This window comes from Rhinoraja longicauda, chromosome 2 (assembly GCF_053455715.1).
Source record: "Rhinoraja longicauda isolate Sanriku21f chromosome 2, sRhiLon1.1, whole genome shotgun sequence".
NCBI lineage: Eukaryota > Metazoa > Chordata > Chondrichthyes > Rajiformes > Arhynchobatidae > Rhinoraja > Rhinoraja longicauda.
In genome coordinates this window covers 89,815,308-89,843,223 of record NC_135954.1, presented here as the reverse complement: position 1 = coordinate 89,843,223, position 27,916 = coordinate 89,815,308, and the positions used below count along the sequence as shown (strand labels likewise).

Here is a 27,916-nt window from a genome sequence, read left to right as displayed (position 1 = left end):
CCAAGTCATTGGTGTATATTGTAAATAGCTGCGGTTCCAGCACCAAGCCTTGCGGTACCACACTAGACACTGCCTGCCATTCTGAAAGGGACCCATTTATCCCCACTCTTTGCTTTCTGTCAGCCAACCAATTTTCTATCCATGTCAGTACCCTACCCCCAATACCATGTGCTCTAATTTTGCTCACTAATCTCCTATGTGGGACCTTGTCGATGGCTTTCTGAAAGTCAATGTACACTACATTCACTGGCTCTCCCCTGTCCATTTTCCTAGTTACACCCTCAAAAACTCCAGGAGATTAGTCAAGCATGTTTCCCGTTTGTAAATCCATGCTGACTCGGAACGATCCTGTTACTGCTATCCAAATGCTCCGCAATTTCTTCTTTTATAATTGACTCCAGCATCTTCCCCACCACTGATATCAGACTAACTGGTCTACAATTTCCTGTTTTCTCTCTCCCTCCTTTCTTAAAAGGTGGGATAACATTTTATCCATAACTCTCATGATCTTGTCCATTCCCAATAAGATCACCTCTCAGGCTCCTAAGTTTCAAAGAGTACCAGCTTATCCAGCCTCTCCGTACAACTCAAGTTGCTTCTCAGTACCATTCTTAATGCTTCTTCTAGACTTCGGGCCAGGCGTATTATGGAATCAGTAGAGTTGTATTTCTTCAATGAGGCTTTAAGCATAACCTTGAATCTTTTCCTCATCAACTTGGTACACAAAACAGTACAGCACAAGAATAGGCCTTTTGACCCACAAAGTCTGACCGCAATGTCAATCAAACTAACCCCATTTGCCTGCATATGGTCAGTATCCTTCCTTTTCCTGGCTGTTCATGTGTCTGTCTAAATAACTCTTAAATATTGCTATTGTATCTGATTCTACCATCTCTTCCGGCAGCACAATCCAGGCATTTACAACTGTGTAAAAAAGACCTGCCTTGCACATCTGCTTTAAACTATCCCCTTGAACCTGTGCTCTCCAGTATTTGACATTTGGACCCTGGGGAAGAAGACTATCTGCCTAATCAATGCCCCTCATAAATTTATATACTGTTAGGTAAGTGATATTGTACCTGCCTGAATTACTTCTTCTGGCAACTCATTCTATATGTCCATAATTTTGTGCAAGAAAGATTTGCCCCTTGGGTGCCTATTAAATCTTTCCCCTCACCATAAACATATGCCCTCTACTTTTTGATTCCCCTACCCTGGCAAAAAGACCTAGCCCCTCAGGGTTTATCTTGCTCGATTAAGGTCTTCCCTCAGCCTTCAGTGCCTCCAAGGAATAAAGTCAGCCTGCCATAGCCCTCCCTATCGCTTAGGCTTTCAAGCCCTGACAACATCCTCGTAAATCTTCAATGTACTCTTTCCAGCTTGATGGGATCTTATAGCAGGATAACCAAAACTGAACACAATACTCCATGTCTGAACTCACATCTTAGAAAACTGCAATATAACATTGCAACCTCTACTCTGAATTCCCTGTCTGATGATGGCCTACATGCCAAAGGCCTTTGTCACCGCTACTGCGATACCACTTTCAGGGAGCTATGTACTCTACATCCCTCTAATCTACAAAACACTCCGGGCACTGTGAAAGTCCTGCCCTAATTTGACTTCCCAAAATATAACACCTCATACTTATCAAAATTAAATTCAATTAGACATTCCTCAGTCCACTTGCGCAGCTAATCACAAAGATACACACAAAGTGCTGAAGTAACTCAATGGGTCAGGCAGCAACTCTGGAGAAAAAAGATAGGTGACGTTTCGGGTCGGGACCCTTCTGATTGAAAGCAAGGAATGTAAGCGAGAAACCCGCTGTAATTCTTGATAACTGTCTTCAATACCACCTATTTTAATCTCATCTGCAAATAGCAATGAGCCAAGCAACAATCTGAGACACACCACTAGTCACAGGCCTCCAATTTGAAAAACAACCACTGTCACTCTCTGCTTTCTATCATGGAGTTCGGGATACTTATGGTGTCTTGACCTAGGTCACTGCCTCAAAAAGAGAAATGCATGAAAATTGGAAAAGAATAATGTAACAGAATAAAACTTTTCTTTTAAATATTTACCGTCAACTGCATAGCTCTTTGACCAAATTGCAGGAGTCGGTTGCTGAGCTTGTACATGATCCCATTAACATATTCGGCATCTGCATCATTAAGAACCTTGAAATTGGCCTGAAAACATAGGATAGATTATTTCCAAACAAAAAATTGGTTCTTATCAAACTACTTTCCCAAATATTATTGGACTTCAAGATGAAATGTGTACCTTTACAAATATTTAAATCTACACCTGAACAAGGTCCCACAGATCATCTTGTCCATGAAACAAGATTCTTCACCGTGACAATTTTATTAAATGGTCAACTACCCAATCTCTCTTCCTTGGAGGAATCACAATAATAACCACTCACAAACTCCACCCTCACAAACTTGGGTGAGGCTGTTCCTATTTGGTCCTGTTCATCTCCAACTCTTCGTGGCCAGGAACTCACCTGCTACGTTTTGTGTGGCAGCTTTTACATTTGAATTTCCTATTTTCAGCCAACATGGCTCTATTCAATTCCTCCCTCTCCCACCCATCCAAACTATTTCTCATCAAAACCAATGTGAGGTTCTATATAGCAGCCAGTAAAACAATTCTTTCTTGCCATCAACCCTGTCAGACTTCAATTTGTTTCATCAACATCCACAGCCAAATAAGGATAGGTTCTTTAAATTAACTATCGGAAGAATGCAGATATTTCTTCAGTATCAAATATCTCTATCTCCTTTTAAGCCACTCCAGAAAACCTACTTCTTTGTTGCCAAATTTGATTTGATCATGCCCTTGTTAATCATCTTGGCTGTTTTACTACACTAGAGTGGCGGTATAAATGTAAGTTGATATTGTTGATGAGGTAGATCTTAGTGCTAGCAGAATCTTCTCATATTGAGGAGCATGTAAATGCTACAGTAATATCTAAATCTTCCAGCACCCATAGCTAAGAGCAGCGGAGTGAAAAAACATAGTTCTCATTAACGGGCCAGTAAAGTTGGTGAAAAGGGGTATCATTATACAGATTCATAGGGTCTTACACTTCCTGACATGCAATAAGAGAACATGAAAGCTATTAAAAAATGTCCCGCAACATCGTGCAAGATTGAGGAAATTTGTGTAGAATATTTTTCTACTCTCACTTATCAATACTGAAACAAAATTCCTTGTTCCACTCTAGATAAAATGTTTGGATTTTAAGCAGTACTTATTTTATAAGAAAATTAAAAGTTAAATACTTTAAACATACCAAAAATCCCAAAATTTCCTTCTTTACTATATCTTCAGGTCTCAATGAAACATACTGCAAAATACAAAGAAAATATTTTTTTGCTGTGGGTGTAAAGACCAGTGTTATGGATTAATTTGAAGCTCAATGAGAACTACACATTAAGTACTGGAAAACTTTATTTGATGCATGATTGTTTTCCCCTAACTTTATTTTGACCTTATACAGACAGCTTAAAACAGAAATCTAAATAAAATAAAGCTGGGCACATCACTCTTTCCATGATGTGCCACCGACAGGTTTATCTAAGTACAACACATTCTGGCAGCTGCCACCGTGGCATTAATTTGTCTCTGAGCTGGGCTGCTCGCATCCATCAAAAGATTGTCTCGAGTCACATGACCAAGACCGTTTCTGATTCTGATTTATTGCGTGATAAAATAACCTTTCAGCAGGTTTTTGATCAACAAAACTCATAAGTGGTGTGTGGAGTCAGATGCAAGAAAATGACTGAATTACTTTATAGGAAGAAACATTTAAAAAGGGTAAAAGATAGATTTCATGGGGGGTAGCGAATAAATAAATACAAAAGGAGAAAGAACAAGGAATCTACCAAAATGTTGTTTCAAGTTACTCCACCAGAAGAATTAAAATCAGAGTCCACACTGAAATGGAGTTGGCGGATGAAGAACAATTTGATCAAGGAATACTAATGTAATGCATTGGGATGGGTTGAATAGCAAATGGGTTAACAAGGTTAGTTCTGAAGGAGTATGCCAGCCATAACAGAAAAGGATGGGAATCCTAAGGAATCAGTTGTAGAAAATTTAGGGGTAAGCAGAAAGTCATATCAGGAGACACTACAGGACAAACTTGGTAATTCAACCCATTTGAGATCTAGTGTCCTATCCACCTAAGTGGAACAAAGCTTAACTTTAAAAAAGCTGCAGAAATATTAAGAAAAAACAGATTAATTAACTTTAAATAGGAAATTGTGAAAATACTCAGCAAGTCATGCAGCATCTGTAGAGAGAGAAGCAGAGGTAATATTTCAGATCAATGACCTTTCAACAGAATTAAATTAATGTCAAACATGGTTTAATTTGCATCTTAAAACATATCTGACTTCTAATTGTTTTTAATGCTGATGATAGGTCATTAACTTGAAATGATATTTCACTTTCTGTCTCTGGGCACAGTCGAGCATGTTGAATATTTCAAGTATTATATTTTAATTGGTGATTTTTTTCTTTATTGCAGTTTACTTCTTCCCAGTTACTAAATTATCAGTAATACTAAAGCATGAAGTAGAATATGTGGCAGAAAACTGAACTGTGATTGTTAAAAGGTGGAAAGAGACAACTTGTCTTAAAAATAAATTGATGACTTATTTTATTGAAATCCAAAAGTTTTTTCAATGAAACATCCAGTTACAAGAATCTGTGAAGATAATGTATAATAGCATTACTAGAATGTTTCTTGATTGTTTAACTTACCTTTTCTGGTGCCCAATAACGAGCAGCATGTTCTTGGTGATCATTGTCTCGATAGCTCCTATTAAGAAAAGCAAATTCATTTTCAGGTTCTCAATTTATCACTTAAATATTGGGTTGAAGCAGAGCATAATGAACTCATAGACACTATTTTCCAAGAAATCAACTAGATGATTACTTTCATTAGAATTTTGTATTTTTTTTTCTCTCTGTACTTAAACAAGGGAGTACAAACTACTGCTCAGTGACTATCAACTAAATCGTGGAGATATGAAAACAAGACATTCATCAAAGACATAAAAAATACTTTAATCACCACACCAGATTTTTACAATGCAAGTAAACCGTAGTCCAGTTCATTGGGAGCACTCTTGCCTGTGTTCCACTTCTTTCTATCTAACCATAACCAACAGTCAAGGCTTCTCATCCCTTTACCACTCTTTTACTGCTAGTGCCCCACAAGAATTTATATTTGGCCTCCTCTCCTATGTTTGAATAACAGTATCCTAAATAATACCAGTCTGATGAAGGGTCTCACCCCAAAACGTCACCTATTCCTTTTCTCCAGAGATGCTGCCTGATCCGCTGAGTTACTCCAGCATTTTGTGTCTACCCTACATGATACTGTTCAACAACCTATTCACATGCAAGGCTTTGGTTTTTACATGTATGCTATGAAACCTAGTGCTTTCCCTCATCTCTAGACTACTCCATAACTGCTCTAAATTGTCAGACTGCTTGTCTGATGTTCATTGGGCAAAAGCATTCTCCAACCATCAGAAAGACCAAAACTATCATCTGTTCCTTAGCCTAGAGCTCCATACATTCCCCTGTCAACTGCTCACAATCTTCGAGTCACAGTTGATCCTGGCATGAGCACCATAGTATATCTCCACCATTAATGTTAATTTACTTCCACTTTCCCAGTATCTCATGACACCATCACAGCCTCACTTCATCAGCTGCTTAACGTTCATCCATGACTTCCACTTTTGACCATTTCATTGTATTTCTGGAATACCCTCATTTAAGTCATTCAAACATCCCTTTTCTTAATTTGGAAAAAAAGAAATCCCTTAGTCATCACCCATACTGAATAACATTTGGGCAACACCTCAATTTTAATTGCTTCCTGAAATTGGCGACAAGGATGGATGAGGTAATGAAGGAGGCTTTTAGTTTGCTTCTCTTAATAGGCCATTGCATTGGGTAAAATAGTTGGGATGTTATGTTGCAGCTGTATAAAGCATACTTGTGTACAGTTCTGTTGGCCAACTACAACAAAATAGGAGCAAAAGAAATTCACCAAGATGGGGGTGGGGGGGGTTACAATTATAAGGAAAGATCAATAGGTTGGGTTTGTTCTCACAGGAATGTAGGAGGCTGAGAGGGTGACCTTATAGAGTTTATAAAATTATGAGGTGCATCGATAAAATAGACTTTTCCCCGCTGCAGGGGAGCTTAGAAGTATAAAGTGAGAAGAGAGAAAATTAAAGGAGATCTGAGGGATATGTTTTTCACATTGAGCGTGATTGTTATCTGGAATGAGCTGCTGGAGATGGTGGTAGATGTAGATACTATTTGAAAAGTTCAGGAGGGATTTGTAGAGACACTTGGATAGGAAAGGCAAAGAGGGATTCGAACCTAATGGAGGGAAATGGAATTAGCATACACAGATTGCAGTCGGTCCAGAAGAGATGGCCCAAAAGGGCCTATCTTATACAGTACGAATCCAAGGTCATTTTTTCACACAATGGATTACCTGGATTTGTCACTTTTTATGTAGTCATCTCTAAAACCCCATTTGCTTTCTTGCCACTCGTTGCTCTCTATAGGAGAATATATAGATTTTTCTCTTTCATCACCTCTCGAACCCCATTTGCTTTCTTGCCACTCGTTGCTCTCTACAGGAGAATATTTAGATTTTTCTCTTTCTCTTTCATCATCCACAAGTAATTTTGACCGTTTAATAGATCGTTCCCATTCATCTTGCCAATCTTCTCCAGAATGTCTGATGTCTTCAAAAACAGTTTTTAAGAAGGTGAATATCCATCTGAGGCATAATTTTTACAAAACACATGCATAGAACATTTAAGATATCCATTTTATGCTTGGAATAAAATGTTTTATCCCACTCTTCTACCGAATAATCACTGAAATGTTGCAGCACAAAAGGCTATTTATCCTGCCAAATATGTACAAGATTCAAATGATACCGATTAAGGCTGAGTAAACATGTAATTCCCCAGCTAAGAGATACACAAAGGGAGTCTTCTACTCCCTCCGTATGGTAATAATGGTTTGCAAGTGCTCTATAGTCTTATAACAGATGTCCCACCATGTCCCATATGTCTCACCATGTTAACTGTATTTTTGAAGATATATCGATTAACTCCTAAACAATTTGGCAATACAGGTATTTAAATATCTGACCATATCAATAATCATAATAATTAAATTTGTACTACCTTTAAAGCTTTCTCGTTTCCTGGTTATGTCACATTTAGTTGTTGAGGATACATGTTGAGAATATTTGGGATCTGACCAAGATCCAGCTGAAATCAAATTCATTGTTGTGAAAATTTGTTAGCCTCCTGCATTTTAAAATAATACACACTCTGTGTGTTGCAATTCATCACGCCTTACACGAGCCACCATTTCTTCCACCTACAAATTTCTGCTCTGCTGCTCATATCCTATCCCATGTTAAAACTATTTACTCACCATCTATAACCACACAACCTTTGAAGTTTACATTTATTTAGTATAAAGATACAGCATGAACAGGTCCTTCCGTCCACTGAGCTCACACCGACCATCAATCACTCATTCGCAATAATTTTACATTATCCATTTTCTCATCCACACCTTGCACACTGGGGACAATTTACAGAGACCAATTAAACCTCAAACCCGTATGTCTGGCTCGAAGGGCCGAATGGCCTACTCCTGCACCTATTGTCTATTGTCTGAGAGGTGGAAAAAACCGGGACACCCAGAAGAAACCTATGCAAGATTTTGTTCATTAGCTCAGTCTTATGCCATTTACGTGCCTAATGGATGCATTAGATGTTCAAGACGTTATTTGAATGTATCTCGTTTTTGTAAATCTGAAGAATGCCAAAACAGATTAAGGGAGAAGAAGGGTCTCGACCCGAAACGTCACCCATTCCTTCTCTCCCGAGATGCTGCCTGACCTGCTGAGTTACTCCAGCATTTTGTGAATAAATCTATTTGTACCAGCATCTGCAGTTATTTTCTTATATTAAGGGAGACAGATGGGTTGCAGGCAAAGGATCATTCAGAACCACAAGATTCCTTCCAACATTGTACACCTCACCTTTGCCTCTGATCTTAAGACACCTCTACCATGAGGAATAGTTTTTTTCTATTTACCCTATCTCTACCTTTCATATATGCCTGCTGCAAGGGAAACACAATCCAGCCTCTCCAACTGTCTCCTCTTAATGGATATATTCCATCCAGGCAACATCCTGATGAGTCTCCTCTGCACCTTCTACAGTGCAACCACCTTTGTTTCATGCAACAACTAGACATACACATGATATTCCAGCTACCATATGTGGAAAAATAATGTTAACGTTTCAGAGATTGACTGTCAGAAATAACACCAAGGGTCTAGGATCTGAAACATTAACTGTTTCCCTTGCCACAGATATTGCCTGGTCTGCTGAGACGTTCTAGCATTTCCTGTTTTTATTTCAGATTTCGAGCATCTGCATTTCTCACTCTGCCATCAGTATCACAAATTTAAGAAGAATATTCTGGAACTCAGAACTTGAAGGATGAGGTTCTGATATTAATGGCACTGCCAATAGAGGCTGAAAATTGAATAGTAGTCTTGAATGGAGGTAGCTACAAAATTCTGCTGTGATGCTGCCAAACTAAACTAAAGAAAACTATCAAGTCAGATGGGAGACAAAGTCCAATATTTTAATGTCAATAAATTGGTGGGCAATTGCCAACAAGGATCTGTGAAGGTGCAAATGATGGGTATGTGAACTTTGTTCAGACTGCAACAATGTTATTTAACTCCATTGGTTTGTATAATAAGCTACCAAGAGAGGCACCTGACTTAAAATATCAGAAAGCATAAGCATAGATGAAAAGATTCAGGGATATCAAAGTTAACTCAGAATTCAACATACAATGTGGAAGTGGAGAATGTTGACCTGATAATCAGGGGTTTTGATGACAACATTAACTTGGGTAATTCAAGTTAAATTTGCCTTCATGAGTGTTCATTTTTTGCATATTTTGATTTCTCACATCTGTGAAATTCTATACCTTTTTATTTTGTGTATTTTAAAATTATTCTTATTTTGTAAGTTTCCTACAGCCTTGAAGACACGTTATTGCCAGTTATCACAAGCAGGAGAGTGGACAGCTTTATAGTTAAGACAGAGAAACTGATAGAGGGGATCAATATAATAACGACAAGCCAAAAGGTAGTTACACTACAGCAATCTTCAACAATATTTTAACATGTCCTGCCAAACTGAATATACATATACAGTTGCCAACAAAGGTATAAAAAGGGCCAAAGACACCCACAGGCAATGGGTGGAAGACCACTTCAATACCACGGACACCAGAAGCATGTGGTAGGGTGTCAGGGACATCACTGGCTACAAAAGCAGCCCTGCCTGCCCCCACAGCGATATCACACTAACCAACGAGCTAAACACCTTCTATGCCCGCTTCGAAACTGGCAACACCACCTTGAGTGGAAGAACCCCAGCCGAGGCGGAGGGACTGGTCTTGCAACTGAGCACCCAGGAAGTACAACGCGCTCTGCAAAGGGTCAACCCACGCAAGGCTGCAGGCCCGGATATAGTTCAAGGAAGGGTACTTAGGGACTGTGCTGAACAGTTGGCTGAGGTATTCACCAGGATCTTTAACCTGTCACTATCTCTGGCTACGGTTCCCAAGTGCCTGAAGTCGGCTACCATAGTGCCGGTGCCGGAAGAAGCAAAGATCACCAACCTGAACGACTACCATCCAGTTGCCCTAACTCCTATAGTCATGAAATGCTTTGAAAGGCTGGTCCTCTCACACATCAAATCCAGCATCCCTGCCTCACTGGACCCACATCAATTTGCATACAGGGCAAACAGATCCACAGAGGACGCCATCTCTCTGGCTCTTCACACTGTCCTGACTCACCTGGAGAAACAGGGCACGTACGTGAGGATGCTATTCATTGACTATAGCTCTGCCTTCAACACAGTCATCCCCACCAAGCTCATCACCAAACCCCACCAGCTAGGCCTCAGCTCGTCATTATGCGACTGGATCCTGGACTTCCTGCTGGAACGACCGCAGGCAGTGAGAATGGGGCCGCACCTGTCCTCCTCTATCACCCTGAGCACACCACAGGGCTGTGTTCTGAGCCCCATGCTCTACTCCCTATTCACACACGACTGTGTTCCTGCATTCGACACCAACACCATTGTCAAGTTTGCAAACGACACAACGGTGATCGGGCTTATCACCAACAGTGATGAAACAAAATACAGAGCGGAGGTGCAGAACCAAGACCAAGGAGCTGATCATAACTTCTTTATCAACGGGGACAGTGTAGAGAGAGTGTGCAGCTTCAAGTTTCTGGGCACTCACATTTCGGAGGACCTAACATGGTCCAATAACACTGCTGCGCTGGTCAAGAAGGCACAGCAACGACTGTTCTACCTAAGAACACTGAAAAAGTCTGGTCTACCGCAACAGCTGCTGATGACATTCTACCGCTGCACTATAGAGAGCATCCTAACACATGGCATTCCTGTGAGGTATCTCAGCTGCACAGCGGCAGAGAGGAAAGCTCTTCAGCGGGTAGTCCATGCAGCTCAGAGACTATCGGAACACAGCTACCAGCCTTGGAGGGCATCTACAACACACGATGCCTCAGAAAAGCAACCAGCATCCACAAAGACTCTTCACACCCCTGCAACAGTCTGTTCGAACTTCTACTATCGGGCAGACAATATAAGGCCTTCTATGCCCGCACCTCCAGACTCAGGAACAGCTTCATCCCCAGGGCTATAGCTGCTATGAACCGGTCCTGCTGAGCCGGATGGTCACATCGCACAGTGAACCGGCACAGATCTACTTGCACTTTATTCTGTTTTAAAACTGTTCTAATTTGTTTCATTGGGTTGTTTAAATTAATACTGACTAGCTAATTAAATTATTGCATCGTATGGGAGGCGCATTCCAAATCTCGTTGTACCCCTGTACAATGACAATAAAGATATATTGTATTGTATTGTATTGTAAAGGACTGACTTTAGTTCAAAGAAGAACACGCCTCGAGTAGAACCAGGAGCATCTAAAAATGAGGCATCAATGCTGTGAACCTCAGCATAGCACGTATGGTCGGAAGCAGAAACACCGTGCTGCAAACAGATTTACACAATCCCTGATATCAAAGCTATTTGGCTCTTGGAAATGTCGGTGTGTATGGGTATAGACAATTGAAAACATAACAGGAAGAAGTAGTTCAATCTTGGCTTCAAAGGAAAGAGAACCCAGCGTAACAGACAAGGCTACAGCAGTGTACTATTTTCACCCAGAAATAACAATTCTTAAAAACTGTCGATGTTGGAAATTTGAAACAGAAACAGAAAATGTTGGAACAATGCAACAGGCCAACCTGTGAAAAGAGAAACAGCTTTTCCATCATTTTCTATCTTTATATCACCCAGAAGTTACCTATCCAAACCAAGACAAATTATTTAGCGTTCTTAATCTATTTATCTTTATCCAATCATTGACGCGCATAAGGAATTGTTGAATTGAGTCGGTATTGTTTGAAACATTTTCAAGCATAATGAAAATAAACCTAGATGGAATTTTCAGGTTTGCACCATGTAAGCAAAGATAGAGAACTCACTTCAGAACAACCTGCTGAAGCAAACTTCTCTCTGTGGCACAGTGTATTGTTTATTTCAGTTGATATTAAAATGAAGAAACCTACCTCTTGAGGAAGTTATTCTGCTAGAAGGTTTGGAACTTATGTTGGCATATGGCTTTCTATATCTCAGATCTGAAGACTGAGAGGTTTCCACGTTAGTGCACTGATCTTGGTCAAAGCTACTGTATTCTGGGCCAGGCAGCTGATTTCCTAAAACTAAAAAGAAGGCACAGGCTTTCAAATCATTAAAACTTAATCTTTCAATAAAGTATATACCAACTGAAACATGGTAGCTTCAAGTAGCAACATTTGCAGTCAGATTTAAGCAGATACATCTAGTTTGCTAAAATAATGTAACTTGGGCTGGCTACTGTCCAACTGCAGATGCAAAAATGTACAAGAATAGGCTACCATTATATTTACTGTCTGTGCAGTGCTCCACTTCCTCTTCCCAGATGATAATTTCACGCCAAGAACCCAGAAAAGCATATTTTCATAAAATGTAACATAGATTATTCCAATTGTTAGACACAAAATGCTGGAGTAACTCAGCGGGGCAGGCAGCATCTTTGGATAGAAGGAATGGGTGACGTTTTGGGTCGAGACCCTTCTTCAAACTGAGCGTCAGAGGAGAGGGAGTTACAGAGATAAGGAAGTGTAATAGATCAAAAAAAGATGACGATCTCTTACATTCTATCTAGGGATGCTGCATGTCCCACTGAATTACTAGAGCATTTTGTGGTATAAACCAGCATCCACAGTTCCTTCCTACTTATTCCAATTATTCTTATATATATTGAAAAATTCAAGGAATTTGGAACATAGAAATGGCATATGCTCTAAGATGGGTCATGAGCACAGGAGTATCTTTAAAATAAAAGAATATTCAGACACTCTTGTATTGTTTTGCATGTTTTTTTACTGTCCTAAGCAAATGTGTGTATTTTACCTTTTGTTGCAGCTACCTTTTCTCTAAGTGGAGGTCCATCATAATCTCGGATCACCTGAAAATTAAAAAGAAAATCATTTTGAAGAGGAAGCAATGTTATTAAAATAACAATTTTATAGAAATCATTTTGCAACATTCATCTATCACTTCTTGCCTTTCTGCAAAGCCACAATGCATCGCCTTAGCAGAGAAGTCATAGCAGTTCAGTAGGTACAAATTTAATTGTTCATGGTTCATAATTCATCAGCAAAATCTTCGAGATACTCCACAAAATATGGGGAATGACCATTATTAAATATTTAATATTCAATATTGTCATGACAGCAATTGAGAAGTATCTGGACGAGCACTTACTTCCCCTAGGCATGCAAGGCTATAGACCAAGTGTTGGAAGATGGGTTTAATAATAATGAGTCCCCAATGGCAAGAGTGAATATGATGGGCCAAATGGCCTGTTTCATAGAAACATAGAAAATAGGTGCAGGAGGAGGCCATTTGGCCCTTCGAGCCAGCACCGCCATTCATTTACCATCAGTGACCTATAGAAACATGGATACACGCCTATTTCCATGCTGTGGAACTCTATTTAACTTTGCAACCTTCACCATGGAAACTAAGCTATGTGGGGGCTCACGTTGTCGAACTCCCCGTGGTGAGCCCTGTCAGCTGACCTCAGTCAGGCAAACGACAACAAACAGAGACAGTAGAAGCAGACGCAGCTTCATAACTTCTGCTGCCTCAAACGTAAGAAGAAGCTATGTTGCTGTGTTCTGTGGAATGAGTCATACAGCATGGAAACAGGCCCAACAGCCCAACTTGCCCCCGCTGGCCAACATGCCCCAATTACACTAGTTCCACCTGCCTGTGCTTGGCACATATCCCTCTAAATCTATCCTAGCCATGTAATTGTCCAAATGATTTTTAAACATTGTGATAATACCTGCCTCACCTTCGTCCACTGGCACCTCATTCCATATATCTATTACCCTTTGTGTAAAAAAGTTGTCCCTCAGGTTCCTATTAATCTTTTCCCCCCTCACCTTAAACCTATGCCCTCTGGTTCTTGATTCCCCTACGCTGCATTTACTTTATCTGTTCCTCTCATGACCTTCTACTCCCTGTAAGATCACCCCTCATCCTCCTGCACTCCAAGGAATAGAGTCTCAGCCTGCACAACCTCTCCCTATAGCTCAGGCCCTCAACTCCTGGCAACATCCTCATAAATCTTCTCTGCACCTTTTTCAGCTTAACAACATCTTTCCTATAACCGAGTGATCTTCTTCTTGCGTATGGCGAGCACAGCCTTAAGTTGCAGGTCAAAGGTAGATATCCAGGCCAGGGCAACATCAGTTGCTGGGTGGATGGCCTTAATGCCACCAGGGAAAAACCTCAGTGAGCAGTCATTCACAATGTATGGAATGTTCTGGTCTGGATATCCGCAGTCGCAAGCAGGGCTGTCTGTCATCCCCCACGTGTGCAGGTGATGGGCTGTTCTTGCATGGAGGGTGCGGATCCTGTTCAGGGTTAGCCATTGCTTGCGATGGAGGTCAGATCCTGGTGGTTTCACTGTGGGGTCTGCGATGACCTCTCCGTTGTTGGTATCTATCTCTCCAGGCTCTGCGCCACTCAGTCTTGGGGTCAAAGTCTTCCAGGGATTTGGCTGAAGACCAGAAGGGTTTGCCTTCAGGCGCATGTTGGGCAGATTGAAGTCGGCATGGATGGGAAGATCAAGGTTAGCCTCGATGGTGCACCAATCTTTCAACATCCTCTCCCTTCTGCGTATGCTGGGAGGGGCGATCTGAGACATTACATAGTTAAGGACAGTGTCAACCCGTTTGATGTGGCATCTATTAGACCAAGCTGTTGAGTAGACTCGGGCTAAGCTTGCGGTACGGAGGGTGTGTACATTGGATCCCCAGCTGTTGCCTGCAAGTTTCCTGATGATGTTGACTCTTGCTTTCAGTTTATCAGCCACCCTCTTCAGGTGTTCACGATAGGTGAGGGTGCGGTCCAGGGTGACTCCGAGGTACTTGGGGAATTCCTCATTCTTCACCGGTTTACCACAAAAGGACACTCGGAGCTTTGCATTGGCGAGCCGATTGCTGAGGTGAAAGGCAGTGACTGTTGTCTTAGAAGGGTTGGGGCGAAGGCACCAGTTGGTGAAATACTCTTCCATCCCCTTCAAGCCTTGGGTTAGCATGCTGCTGATATCCTCAAGGTCATCTGCATATGCAAACTTCCTGGACGAGGTAGTTGGCATGTCACTCACATAGATGTTGAAGAGTAGGGGAGGTAGGACAGAACCCTGGGGGAGGCCACCATTCAGGGTCCTGACAGAGCTGGTCTGGTCCCCAAGCGAGACTCTAAATCTACAGTTGCTGAGGATGGATGAGAGGGCACGCATGGTGGTTTGGCACTTCAGGATTCTGGAAGTTTTCAGCAACAGACCATGTCTCCACAGTGTCGTAAGCTGATGACAGATCGATGAGAGCAACATCAGTTTTCAGGGCACTTTGGAAGCCAGCCTCTGTATTGGTAGTGAGGGCAAGGACTTGATCTGCGCAGCTTCTACCAGGTCTAAAGCCAGCTTGCTCTCTGGGCAGAACAGGTTCTATCAAAATCCTGGCAAGCAAGAGATGCTCAAACAGCTTGCAGGATGTACACAAGAAGAAGATGGGTCGGTAACTAGCTGGATCATCAACAGATTTTCCAGGCTTGAGGATGGTGATGACCTTAGACTCTCTCCAGGCCTTAGGGATAATTCCTCTCCAATGGACATGGGTGAAAAAAGCAGCCAGCCAGTTGTGTCCTTGGGGGCCAAGGTTCTTCGGAAACAGGGTGATCAAAACTAAACACAATATGTTCACAACACTGCGCCACTGTGCCCAGGGCTCAGATATAAACGTTTTCTTCATCCAAATATTTTGAATTCTCTACCCAACAGAGCTGGGTGGTTCACTAGTTAAGTATATTGAAGACATGGAGAGATTTTGGGATGTTACAGAAACAAAGGGACATAGGGTGAATACTGCAAAGTGGCACTGTAAAACGATAAACGTTAAATAAAAGACTAGGTGCAAGAATTTGAATAGCCTACCATTTCTTGTGTAATAATGATCATTTAATGCTGTATATTTATTTACCTTCACTGTTCCTCTTCCATCAATCTTTTCCATTTCTGCTGCTATTTTCTTGACAATTTGTCTGAGTTTTCCTCCATCTGTTTTCAATACATCTGGATACTTTCTTTTCTGGAAAACACAATGTACTCAGTGAATGGAAAATCACAGCTGGTAACAAAGGTTTGGCATTCAAACATGGCCCACATTTACCTAAATCTTTGAAGGCACAAGAAATTATAGATGGTCGAATCTTGAGCAAAAAACTGGAGAAGGTTGCTGCTGCCTGCACAGCTGAGTTCCTCCAACAGTTTGTTTCTTAACCAAATCTTTGAAGTTTTTAAATGACCTAACTTGCATATCAGGTTAACTATGCTATCTTGCAAGTAACTAGTGGTGAGACTTGGTGTTTAGAAACTTAATTTAAGCTTTGCAATTGTATAATTTCTTGGGCCACATTCCAAGGGCATCAAGAAAATAAACAACTTTTTTAGCCCTTAACTGTTTCTGACAGGTATGCTTGATAGAGGGAGGAGTGAAATGGTGCAAGGTTGCTAAGAACAGAGATCATACTCTGGTTGAAATGTTTTTATTTTCGAAACTCCAAATTCATTACCTGAATTTGTTTCCAGCAACACTGTCAAAGCCATCGGCATCAATAGGTTAATCTTTGAATCCAGAGTGGTCTCATTAGAAATAATATCATTCCACAAAATATAACTATCTCCAATCGTTCTTCGAGGACCCATTCACAGCTCAAATGAACACATAAACCTTCAAAATTTGAGAAAGGATCTTCTACAAACTTGCAGTATTTGTACTATCCTATCCCAATATCCAACACCACCCACACAAAACATGGAACCGCACAGCACAGGAACAGGGCCTTCAGCCCATAATGTCTGTTCTGAACATGATGCCCTATTAAACAAATTCCTTCTGCAGTCACATCATCCATATCCATCCATTCCTTACATATTCTGGTCCCTAACTAAATGATTTGTACATGCCACAGTTGTTATCTACCTCAACCAACAGTCCTGGCAGCGGGTTGGAAGCACCTACCACTCCGTGTAAAAATCTTGCTCCACACATCCCCTTTAAACTTTATCCCTCTCACCTTAAAGCTATGCCCTCAGGTATTTGACGTTTCCACCCTGGACTGTCTGCTCAATCGATGCATTATGAGTCACACAATTTTATAGACTTCTATTAGGTCTCCCTTCAGCCTCCGATGCTTCAGAGAAAACAATTCAAGTTTGACCAACCTCTCCTTATAGCTAAATCTCTCTAATCCAGCCAGTATCCTTGTAAACCTCTTCTGCACCCTTTCAAAGACTCCACATTCTTCCTGCAATGGGGCAACCAGAAGTGCATAAAGTACTCCAAACGTAGCCTAACCAAAGTTTTATTAAGCTGCAACAAAATAAGTATAACAAATGTGTATTAAATGAAAATTTTAGAAGTTAGTCAGAGGGAAACTCAGTGATGAAAGGGAGATGTTGGCATTTCTATGACTATGACTTCATGACTATGAATTCATAAATTAAGTTTTTAAAACTGTGTCTCATGTTTCAGTGATTAGTGCAGGACTGTGTATTTCTTAAAAAAGTAACAGAATTGAAATGTAAATAATAGACTACATTACGGGAGAAGAAGCTGCACATCTGGATTGCAGAAAATACAGCTTTGTGGGCACCCAGAACCCACAAGCAAACATTTCAATAGTCGGTGTCTCCAGTTTGAATTTTGCTGTCTCAGACTCATCAAGCAAGCATGAGAATTGGATGTAGTCCAACACCAAGGAAAAGGTTAAGATATCTGGATCTCCTTCACATTTTTTTTAATATAAGAAGGAACTCACAATTGTGAAAAGTTTAAATAGTTTAATCCACAGTTCAAATAGAAATCATAATTTGTATAATATAGTAAACTTTATTTCTTCCTCATTATGACAAAAAAAAGGTCATTTGGTCGTGGGAACTTATGCAACTTCCACTAAAATAGCACCCAAATTCAGGACTGAACCCATTCCCTGGTGTTGTGAGCCTCTTTGTCACGCTCCTCCCCCCCCCCCCCCCCCCCACCCACGCACCCCATTAATTTTTTACTCTCCCTGAAATGAATATCTTCCCCAGGCAACAGAGCAGTTTCAGAGCTATTACATTGCAGGATATCACATTTTGTATACTTACTAAATAATTCGTCTTGTGTTTAAGTCCAAAGATATGTGCCAAAATACACTGAAGATTCAACTCACAATTGCACAACTCACAATAATACACTGGTTCAGTTTTTCCTTTATAATGATATTCAGTCAGAAAGTCTAGCCCTGAAAAGTAAAGCATAAATACCTTAACAATGTTAAAACAACTAAAGCTTTACAGAATAGTTAATTAACCATGACAGCATTAACACCAGTAATCTTCGAGTCTCTCCCCATCCTTTAATGTTCATTTACACACAATTTCTCACTCTAATTAGTGTAATCCCAAATTTGTATAGGGGTTTCTAAATAAAAAGACAAGGTATTTCAGCTCTTAAGACTGTAATTTGGCTAACTTTGTCTGCATTGGCTCTTTTTAAAGAGAAATCCTTCAGGTGTCACTCCTCACATTCCATTGTTCCTTCTACTTCCAATATTGAAAATATACTTTTGAAAATACTGTCACACCTTATCCATCACTCTCTAAACCTCTGAACATTTTTCCACCAACCTTTCGCCTCTGATTCTATTTCCATCACACTCTTAGCTAGTCTGTTTCCACCACACACTCAAGTTGTGTTTTTTAAAATTCTAATCAGACATTGCATTAAAAATATTCATGCATTTTCTACATCCTTTGCCAGCCATCTTAACGTACCCCTTCTCAATATCAAACCACTTTAGAAACTTTGTCACCTTATTTATACTATCTAATCAATTTATGATTTGAAAGTCCATTAAGTCTCTTCCTCACCTTCTCCACTCCAAGGAGAACAAGGACAAACTTTCTGTGCTAATCAAAAATTACCTGTCATGATTTCTAAGAACCTGAAACATTAGTTTGGGGATTCTTTGTAATAAACATAATTCAATAAAATAGACGCAAGCAACACATAGGAAATCGTGCAGAAACGAAACAATAAAAATGTAAAAAAACACAAACCTATTATTATCTCCTGAATATTCAATTGTTTGACGCGATCTTCTAGAGCTTTAGATCCTAAGGAACCTAGTAAGTTTTCTGTTACAGCTGTTTAAAAAAAAAAATAGGCACATAAGAATGAGTATTAATAACCCCATCCGCTCTAATTTTCCTTCCCCTCTTGCAGGAGTGGATAAATCCCAGGAGCAATAATGCTAAGTGTAGGTAACATATTGATACCTCTCTCAATAAGACACCCTTCACATGCAAGGATACAACTGAGGATGGCAGTCATTCAGCCAGTCACATTTCTGATATTCACTTTTCAAGGAAAGTCATGGATCAATTGCAAAGACCTCTTTTCCAAAGTAATGAAAATTGAGGCCAAATGTTGTCCTGATTGCAGAGCTGTGTCAACATGGCAACCTTTCTAGCCGAGAATCAACCATAATCACTGTTCAGATTCAATATGAAGTATATTTTGCAATTTAATTTCATTGTTCTTCTAACATACAATAGCTGAAACAATCGAAGGTATCACAAAATGCTGGAGTAACTCAGTGGCTCAGGCAGCATCTTAAGAGAGAAAAGAATGGGTGACACTTTGGGTCGAGACCCTTCTTCAAAAGGGATAATCCAGAAAGGCTCTGGAACCAAGAGTGCTGGAAAATCGGTGTTGAACCTGTACAATAATAACATTTAAATGTCATTTAGACAGTACATGGATAGAAAAGGTTTTGGGGATCACACACAGGCAAATGGGACCAGAACAGATGGGTATCTTGGTTGGCATAAATATGTTTGGCTGAAGGGCCTGTTTCCATGGTGTACGGTTCTCTAACACAAAGGACATGATCAGCAAAGATATGGGAACACTACCATCTCAAAGTTGCAATTTAAGCCATGCACTATCCAAGTCCATCCCTTCACCATCGCCAAGTCTAAATCCTGGAACTCTCCCTAGCACCATTGTGGGTACACCCACACTCTAAGGATAGCAACAGTTCAAGAAGAAGAAAAAGGCACAAAGTGCTGAAGTAACTCAGTGGTCAGGCAGCAGTTTAACGGTTCAAGAAAGTAGGTCACCACTTTCTGATGGTTATTTATGGATGGGAAATTAAATGCTGGCTCAGTCTCCAAAGCTTACATTCATTTAATCAAGAAAATAATGCGTAAAGTAAAAACTTATAATGAGCCTTTTGATTTAGTTATTAGACCCTATGATTTAATGCAGCTCTGCATTTTGCAGCTTTTATTTTCCTTTACTTGTGTTTCCTCTTTAATTTCTACATTGCACAATCTTCATCCTCATTCACAATCTTCCTTTAGACTTTCCTAGAGCATCTGCAACTACAAGGTACACTTTAGCAATTCATCAAGACTTCTCAGACAGAGGAGTGATCTCTGAGTGATCTCATAGAAGTGTAAAAAATCATTGGGGTATAAATGCAGTCTTTTTCTCAGATTGGGCACTCAATCACAAGAGGGCATACATTTAAGTTGAGAAGGGAAGGATTGAAGATTTTTTACAAGATACATCATGGGAACAGATCCTCATTCTTTATAATCTTCCACTTGCACAATCTTCAGCCTCTAATCTAACTCTATCTTCCCTTTTGGATATCTGCTGCATTTCAACATTCAATATTCCATTGGCCAAGTAAATTACCCCTTCACTGTAATTCTCCTGGAAGATTGTTTTAAATATCATCTCATCATCTTTAATATCCCAGAGGGACTGAAAATTCATTAAAAAAATAACTGATATGATTCAAGTCAACTTCTATGCTCTATGCAATATTGAAAGCTTCAAGCTGCCTTGTTTGAATATAAGAATATGTTTTTTAATTTGTAACAGCTGCATCAGTACAAGCTGATAACATATTTCAACTATAAAGAAGGCACAGGAAGTTCAAAAAATTATTAAAGGTAGAATCTAAGCACTGTTAAACAATAACGCACTGCAATTGATTCAGAATGACTTTGATTTGTCTGGACTAAAAGTCCAGAGGCTGGAATAATGATGGGGAAGTATAGTTAATAAATTAAAATCCATGTAAGTAAATAAATAAATACATAATTAATAGTTAACATCAATTATTATAATAAAGAAGCTAAATGATCATCATGAAAATCCATCTTGATTTCCAATAACTAAAGGAATCTACTGCTCACATTCATTTTGGTCTCTATTAGCAACAAACCAGTAATGTGGATAATTAACATCTTGCTGAAATGTCAGCTTTATCAAAATTTACCACAGACTGCAACAAGATGACAACTTGCAACCACAATCTGTAGGGCAATTAGGGATGGATAATTAATCATGGCCTGATCAGTGATGAGCTCTCATAGAAAATTGGAGTCACATCAAGCCAAAGTATTTTATGTCACATCACAAATCATTTGCAAGAGTCCTGAAAAATACATATTGAGGACAAGCTTAGACGAGTCACTATGTTTTAAATGTAAGCTGAAATTTTCCCTTCATCTTCCCAAGGTTCAACTGAAAAATTGGAGTTCTTAAGGAAAGTTAGAGCTAAACATTGTCCTTAGAAATTACAGAATTGATTGTGTCGGTTAAAGTTGGCAATGGACATGACCAATCATCTTGTTCCCTGCAGGCATTCCATTAAATGTGAAGATAGAAAGCACCATAAGTTCAGTCACCGTGAATATCTGGATCTTGACGGGACAATGTCTGTATTTTTTGTTCTTGAAAGAAACCAGGTGTGAGGAATTTGAGCAGTGTTAAGAGAAAGAAAACAAAAGAGAAGGAGGGAGAGTGAGAGGGTTAAATTGGAAAGCAATATATCTTTCAGGAGTGGAAGATTAGACATTTTTTTGAATTGCTGGAGGAGTTGACAACAAAGAAAAAGCAATGTAACAAAAGATCACCTTTAAAAGGGTCAATAACCATACCTGAAGTAGCTTTGGATTTCTGCCATTTACATTTGGGTTCCACAACAGCTGAAAAATAGAACCAGACAACATCAGGCAAAGAGCTTTTGACAAAGAAAGTAATTTGGTTGGATAGAACCTCGCATTCTCCCATCTTCCAATGGAATTTGCTGCAGTGAGCCTTCCATAATCTTATTCTTAGTTTGGTACATCTGTTAACAATGTGAGCTTCTCTAGCATCATACAGATGTGCCCTATTACTTCACATCTAGCTTCAGAATATTGATATCAGAATAGATATTTCAGTAGACACTGCTGCACATTAATGTCATTATCTGTACGAACTAGACTTTAGGTTGCTCTTACACTGAACTTTGCATACCATCGCAACAGATCAATGGCAGATGCCATCTCCCTGACCCTAGTCATCTGGATCACAAGGGCACCCACATCACACTCTTATTTATTAAAGATAACTCTACCTTTAACACCATGATCCTAAACAATCTCCAAAATCCTGAATCTGGGTATTGACACGTAATGCTGGAGTAACTCAGCAGGTCAGGGAATGACTCTGGAGAAAAGGAATCGGGGATGTTTTGGATTGAGACCCTTCTTCAGAATTTGGGACTCAGCTACCCACTTTCAACTGGATGCTCAACTTCCTTAACAACAGACCACAGTCAGTGAGGATAGGCAAGAAAACACACTCAACAATATTTTTTAACGCTAATTCTCAGCCCCTTATTATGCTCACTATATGCTCACAGCAAAACCTTTTTCATTTTATGAAGTTGCAGGTGTCACCACTATAGTGTACCAAATCTTGATCAATTATGAAACAAAATACAGGAAGGGGAAAGAGAGCTTAACAACATGCTGTCAAATCAACAACGTTTCCCTCAATGTCAGTAAGATGAACGAGCTACTTATTGACTTTGGGAAATAATGAGGTGTACATGTCCCAGGCAACATCAGTGGTACTGAAGTGGAGACGGTCAAGAGCTTAAAATTCCAACAATTTGTCATGGTCCAACCACACTGAAGCCATGGCTTACAAAGCACACCAATGCCTCAAAAGATTAAGGAAGTTCGGCATGCCTCCATCGATTTGATCAACATAATCAAGGACCATTTCACCTCTCTGACAGAACATGCAAACACTTGAAAGCAAGTATTACCATATTCAGGAATAGCATTTTCACTGCTGCTTTCAGATTCCTGAATGGCCCTCCCATAAGATATTATGCCGATCCCCCAACCTACGTCAAAATAGACCTTGCACTTTTTTTATCTGTACTTTGTGATTGTAACATTACAATGCCGGAATACCATATTCTGCACTCTGCGACTTTTTTGTGCACTATCTGTTGTACCCATACATATGGCGTGATTGTACTCAAAGTTTGACTGGATAGCATGCAAAGGTTTCCAATGTCCACATTACAATAATAAACCAATACAGGTAAATACAAGATAAAAGGTAAAAGCAGAATTCTGATAATATGTCTTATCTTACAGAAATATTTTCCTCTTCATATAGATTACCTTGAAATATTTAGTGCAGATTCATCCTTAATCTATAATTCCTTTGTGGGTTAACTATCCGCTTAACTCATTCATGATCCATCTAGATCTATCCTACCAACATATCAGCAACCTCAAATGAATACACATAGTCAGTCTACTTTATCTGCACCCAAAACATGTACACGAACATTATTAATTTGTTAAGTTGGGGGCTGGACATAGATTAAATTAATAGCCTTAAAATTTGAGCTGTTGCAAAAATCATGCTAGAATAAACAAAAAGAACCCGGCGGTAGAGTTGCTGCCTTCCAGCGCTTGCAGCACTAGAGATTCGGGTTCAATCCTGACCATGGGTGCTGTCTGTACAGAGTTTGTATGTTCTCCCCGTGACCTGAGTGGGTTTTCTCCAAGAACTTCGGTTTCCTCGCATACTCCAAAGACGTGCAGGTTTGTAGGTTAATTGGCTTGGTAAATGTGCGGGGATCGCTGGTCGGTGCGGACCCGGTGGGCCAAAGGGCCTGTTTCTGCGCTGTATCTCTAAACTAAACTAAACAGGAATCAGGAACTAGCTGAATTGTTCTTCAAAAGAGTCAGTGCAGGCTGAAATATATTCATCTGTACTCTGCAATTCCATGACACTATCATTTTCTCTTCCTTGAATAGCATTCAACTGCACATCAGCTGCAAACCTTTCAAAGTTCCCCTGTGATAGCTGCCATGGCAAAGTTCACAAACTGCATCATTTGACACGGTAGGAGTAGATAATATGAATCTTAAATAAATGATTTTACTTGGAGTGAATAAAAAGTTATGAATGAAATGTAGGTAATTTCCCAATAACCAAGGTCATATTTTAGGGGCTCTAACATGTATTTTGATGCTGAAATTTAACTTAGCAACAATAGAATCACCAGTCTGAATACCAATCCATTTTCACAAATGTGATGAACTTAAAATTATTATTTTTTAAATTGATTTTTGAATGTTGATCAATGTCAATATAGGGATTAAATGAACACATCCTGATAGTGTACAGAAAACCAAAATTTAAGGTTGAATTTAAACTTGATCTTGATGTCAAAACAGTAAACAGAAAATAGTTTGCTTGAAATAAATTTATTCCTTGCATAGAAAAAAAATCAAAGCAGATTATAAAAATAAAGATAAATATGAAAAAAAAAGGCCAGGAAAGGGTTTTTGATGGAAAGCTGCTGGTAACTTACGTTGATCAGCAACTCTTTTTACACCAGATTTTTCATTGGCCTTTGGGCCTATTTTCTCGAAGACAACCTGAAATTTAAAATATAACGAACAGTGTAATATTTCTGAATTTAATTAAAAAAATATTTAGAATGCCTATAATGCTTTTCCTCATAGTTCTCCAGAATATTATGTTTCTTCTACTCCCCACATTTCTACAACATATCAAATGATGCCTTATACTTTACTGACAAAGACTTTACAAATAAACAAGCTCTGAAAATAAAATGACAGAAATTGTAATCCTCCATTTAGAATATCATGATGGAATCAACAAAGTAATACAACATTTGAAATAATTTGTATTTTATCATCAAGATATCACAATTTTTTCACACCACTTATCATTTTTGTAGCCAATACATAAGACTATTCGATTAATGCACAATACGATCTCACAAGTAACAAATAATCAGCTAATCTTTTTTGCTACAGTGCTGGCTGAAATAAAGATGTTGGTAACATCTTTTACTCTTCATCAGGAAGTGGATTAGCAACTTTCTTTTGTCCTGACAGGTAGCCAGCAATGATTGTTTTCAGGTTCTATTAACATAAAACTGAGAAAGCAAGCTAAACAAAAAGATTAACAAATAGCTTGCTACTTTTAACAAAGTAATCAATATTAAGCATCAGGAGGGATTATTTTGAACTCTGAACAATGGACAACATTCTTGGATCTTTGCCAATTAATCCTTCAGCATCCAGAATCTGAAGTGACCATGACCTCATGACTATCTGGGAAAATGAGAGCTTCTTGGACAGAATGTACAGTGAGGTTGTCACACCGAAGTCCAGGAAGAGAGAAGGTGGGTGACCATGAGGAAGGGAATTAGATGTGGAATGGAGGAGATCCCGGTAGCTGCACCTCTTCAAAACAGGTTCATGAGTCTCAGCCAGAAAGGGCATCTTCGACCCACCGAGTCCATGCCTACCAGCGATCCCCACACATTAACGCTATCCTACACACACTAAGGACACTTTACAATTATACCAAGGCAAATAACCCAACGAAAATATGGATGACATGCAGACAGAAGAGATTAATGTAATTTGGCACCATGTTGGCCGAAGGGCCTGTTCCTGTGCTGAACTGGTCTATGTTCTATTAACTGAATTAAACTCCATTTGCCATTCATTGGCCAACTTCCCCAGTTAATTTCGATCCTGCTGTAATCTTAGATAACCTTCTTCACTGTTCATTATGCCACCAATTCTAGTGTCATCACTAAACATACTAACCATGTCACCTACATTAACAACCAAATCATTACTTTAAGTAATGGACAACAGTGAATGTAGCACCGATCACATGGCATGCCACTCGCTACAGGTCTACAATCTGAAAAACAATCATCGACCATCACCATTTACCTCCACCACCAGCAAATATTGTATCCTGTTGGCTAGCCACCCTGGATCGCTCGTTATCGAATCTTCCAAACCAAACTACCTTGGTATCTTGTCAAAATCCTCGCTAAAGTCCATGTGGACACCATCGACCACACTGCACTCATCAATCTTCTAGCTCACTCTTCAAAAAAATTAATTAAATTTGTGAGATATAATTTCCCACAATAAAGCCATGCTGACAAAACAGTTTGTGTCTTTCCAAATGCACATAGATCCAGTCTCCCAGGATCCCCTTGAATAACTTACCCGCCACTGATATTCAGCTATAGAAAATAGAGTTGTAAGTTTTATCTGCACACCTTAAAATTTAGAACTGCCCCTATGATTCCTGCTGTGAGTGTATACAACTTGTGCAAAATATTACAGTAAACAATCGCACGTGTATCAGAATAATTTGTAAACAAAATTATCACAAAGTATACTGTACTTTGTACTTACAGATACTTTTCCTCTTCCACTTTTTTTTTCAATTTCCAGTGCTTTCTTGTTGACAAATCTTTTCCATTCAGAGGATTTTAGTTTTCCTCTTTCATTACTGAGACTACCTGGATAATGCTTTTCCTGGAAAGAACCACCAGATCATCAATTGCCAACTAATTAAAGACTGTTTCATTACAGTGCTGACAAAGAAATATGTTTCTCCTCATGCAATTGAGTACAATTCACTATTCTTTATAAAGCTTACATCAAGCGCGAGGCTTGGCACTGTATGATTAGGCAAAGTACAGGTCAACACTTTGCATTTGCATTGCACCTTTTCCCTTGTAGTCTTCCAAGTTGCTCTGCAAAAGCACAATCAAGCAGAGTTTGACATGAGCAATGCAAGGGCAGATGACCACAAATGTGGTCAAAGTACTATACGTAATTAAGGAATGCTTAAATGATAAGAACTGGAGTCCGAGGACAGGATTTCAAAGCATGGGAATGGCAATGATGTTAGTGAAGGCCCGAGGAGCAGAAAGATCTCAAAGTGTTGCTGCACTGGAGTATGCTCTGGGAAACTGAGGGAGAGATGATATTTCAAAACAAGGATAAGAATTTTAGTATTAAGGAGACCTAGATTACCATGTACTGGGTGAATAGGACTGAATGTAAATTAGGACATCGGCAACAACATTTTGGATGCTCAAACAATTCTGTTTTCTGTTAAATTGCTGGCTCAACTTAAATACATGACTCATTGGTGCAAGTAAATACATTTAAACTGAAAAGTTTTAAAGGAACTTTATAGATCATGGACAATTTATTTAAAATAGCCAGATGAGCAAGTAGTTTGTATAAAACTGTAAGAAATTCACATAGTAATTATTTTCACTGTTATGCACAATATTTAAAGCAATTACACCACAAACGTTTTTTATACTTGCCAGATATCTTGTCGTGTGATTTGTTCCCAGGAGGTGGGGGAGAAACCATGTGAGTTCTGTTTTACAATGGCACAGTTTACAAACAAACTGTGAATTTGTCTTTTGGTCATAACGATATTCAATCACATAGTCAAGACCTGTGGATTTAAGAATAACCATCAAAAGTGGAGTTTGCATATTCTCCCTGTGACTGCATGGGTTTCCTCCGAGGGCTCTGGTTTACTCTCACATCCCAAAGACATGGGGGTTTGTACGTTAATTGACCTCTTTAAATTTTCCCTAGTGTGTAGGGAGTGGATGAGAAGTGGAATTACATAACACTAGTGATAACGGGGCTGGCTTGGACTCGGTGGGCCCTCCTGTATCTCTATACAGGAGGCCCTATACAAACATCCACTAAGAAATATCCCTAAACATCCCTTTGAGGAGTATACCTTTAAGTCATTGAGCCAAGGGAGTACAAGAAACGTAGAAATACACTTAAGTAGAAAATCAGAAGGGCAAAAAAAGGGGTCATTAAATATCCATTGCAGATAAGA

The 27,916-nt window shown here is 39.5% G+C and overlaps 1 protein-coding gene across 2 annotated transcripts in view; it reads right to left on the bottom strand.

The window, feature by feature from the left end:
* LOC144606855 (uncharacterized) overlaps window positions 1-27,916 on the bottom strand; it is a 52,991-nt gene that overhangs the window by 5,988 nt on the left and 19,087 nt on the right. For both annotated transcript variants that reach the window (XM_078423290.1, XM_078423280.1), the window contains exons 6-19: window positions 27,378-27,514; window positions 26,449-26,571; window positions 24,564-24,630; window positions 21,832-21,879; window positions 18,931-19,017; window positions 17,977-18,113; window positions 15,806-15,913; window positions 12,663-12,717; window positions 11,777-11,929; window positions 7,248-7,334; window positions 6,542-6,797; window positions 4,783-4,840; window positions 3,308-3,361; window positions 2,088-2,195 (exon numbers count right to left, since the gene is read on the bottom strand). In XM_078423290.1, the coding sequence (XP_078279416.1) occupies window positions 2,088-2,195; window positions 3,308-3,361; window positions 4,783-4,840; window positions 6,542-6,797; window positions 7,248-7,334; window positions 11,777-11,929; window positions 12,663-12,717; window positions 15,806-15,913; window positions 17,977-18,113; window positions 18,931-19,017; window positions 21,832-21,879; window positions 24,564-24,630; window positions 26,449-26,571; window positions 27,378-27,514 (1,478 nt within the window). The remainder of the gene's footprint in view (window positions 1-2,087; window positions 2,196-3,307; window positions 3,362-4,782; window positions 4,841-6,541; window positions 6,798-7,247; window positions 7,335-11,776; window positions 11,930-12,662; window positions 12,718-15,805; window positions 15,914-17,976; window positions 18,114-18,930; window positions 19,018-21,831; window positions 21,880-24,563; window positions 24,631-26,448; window positions 26,572-27,377; window positions 27,515-27,916) is intronic.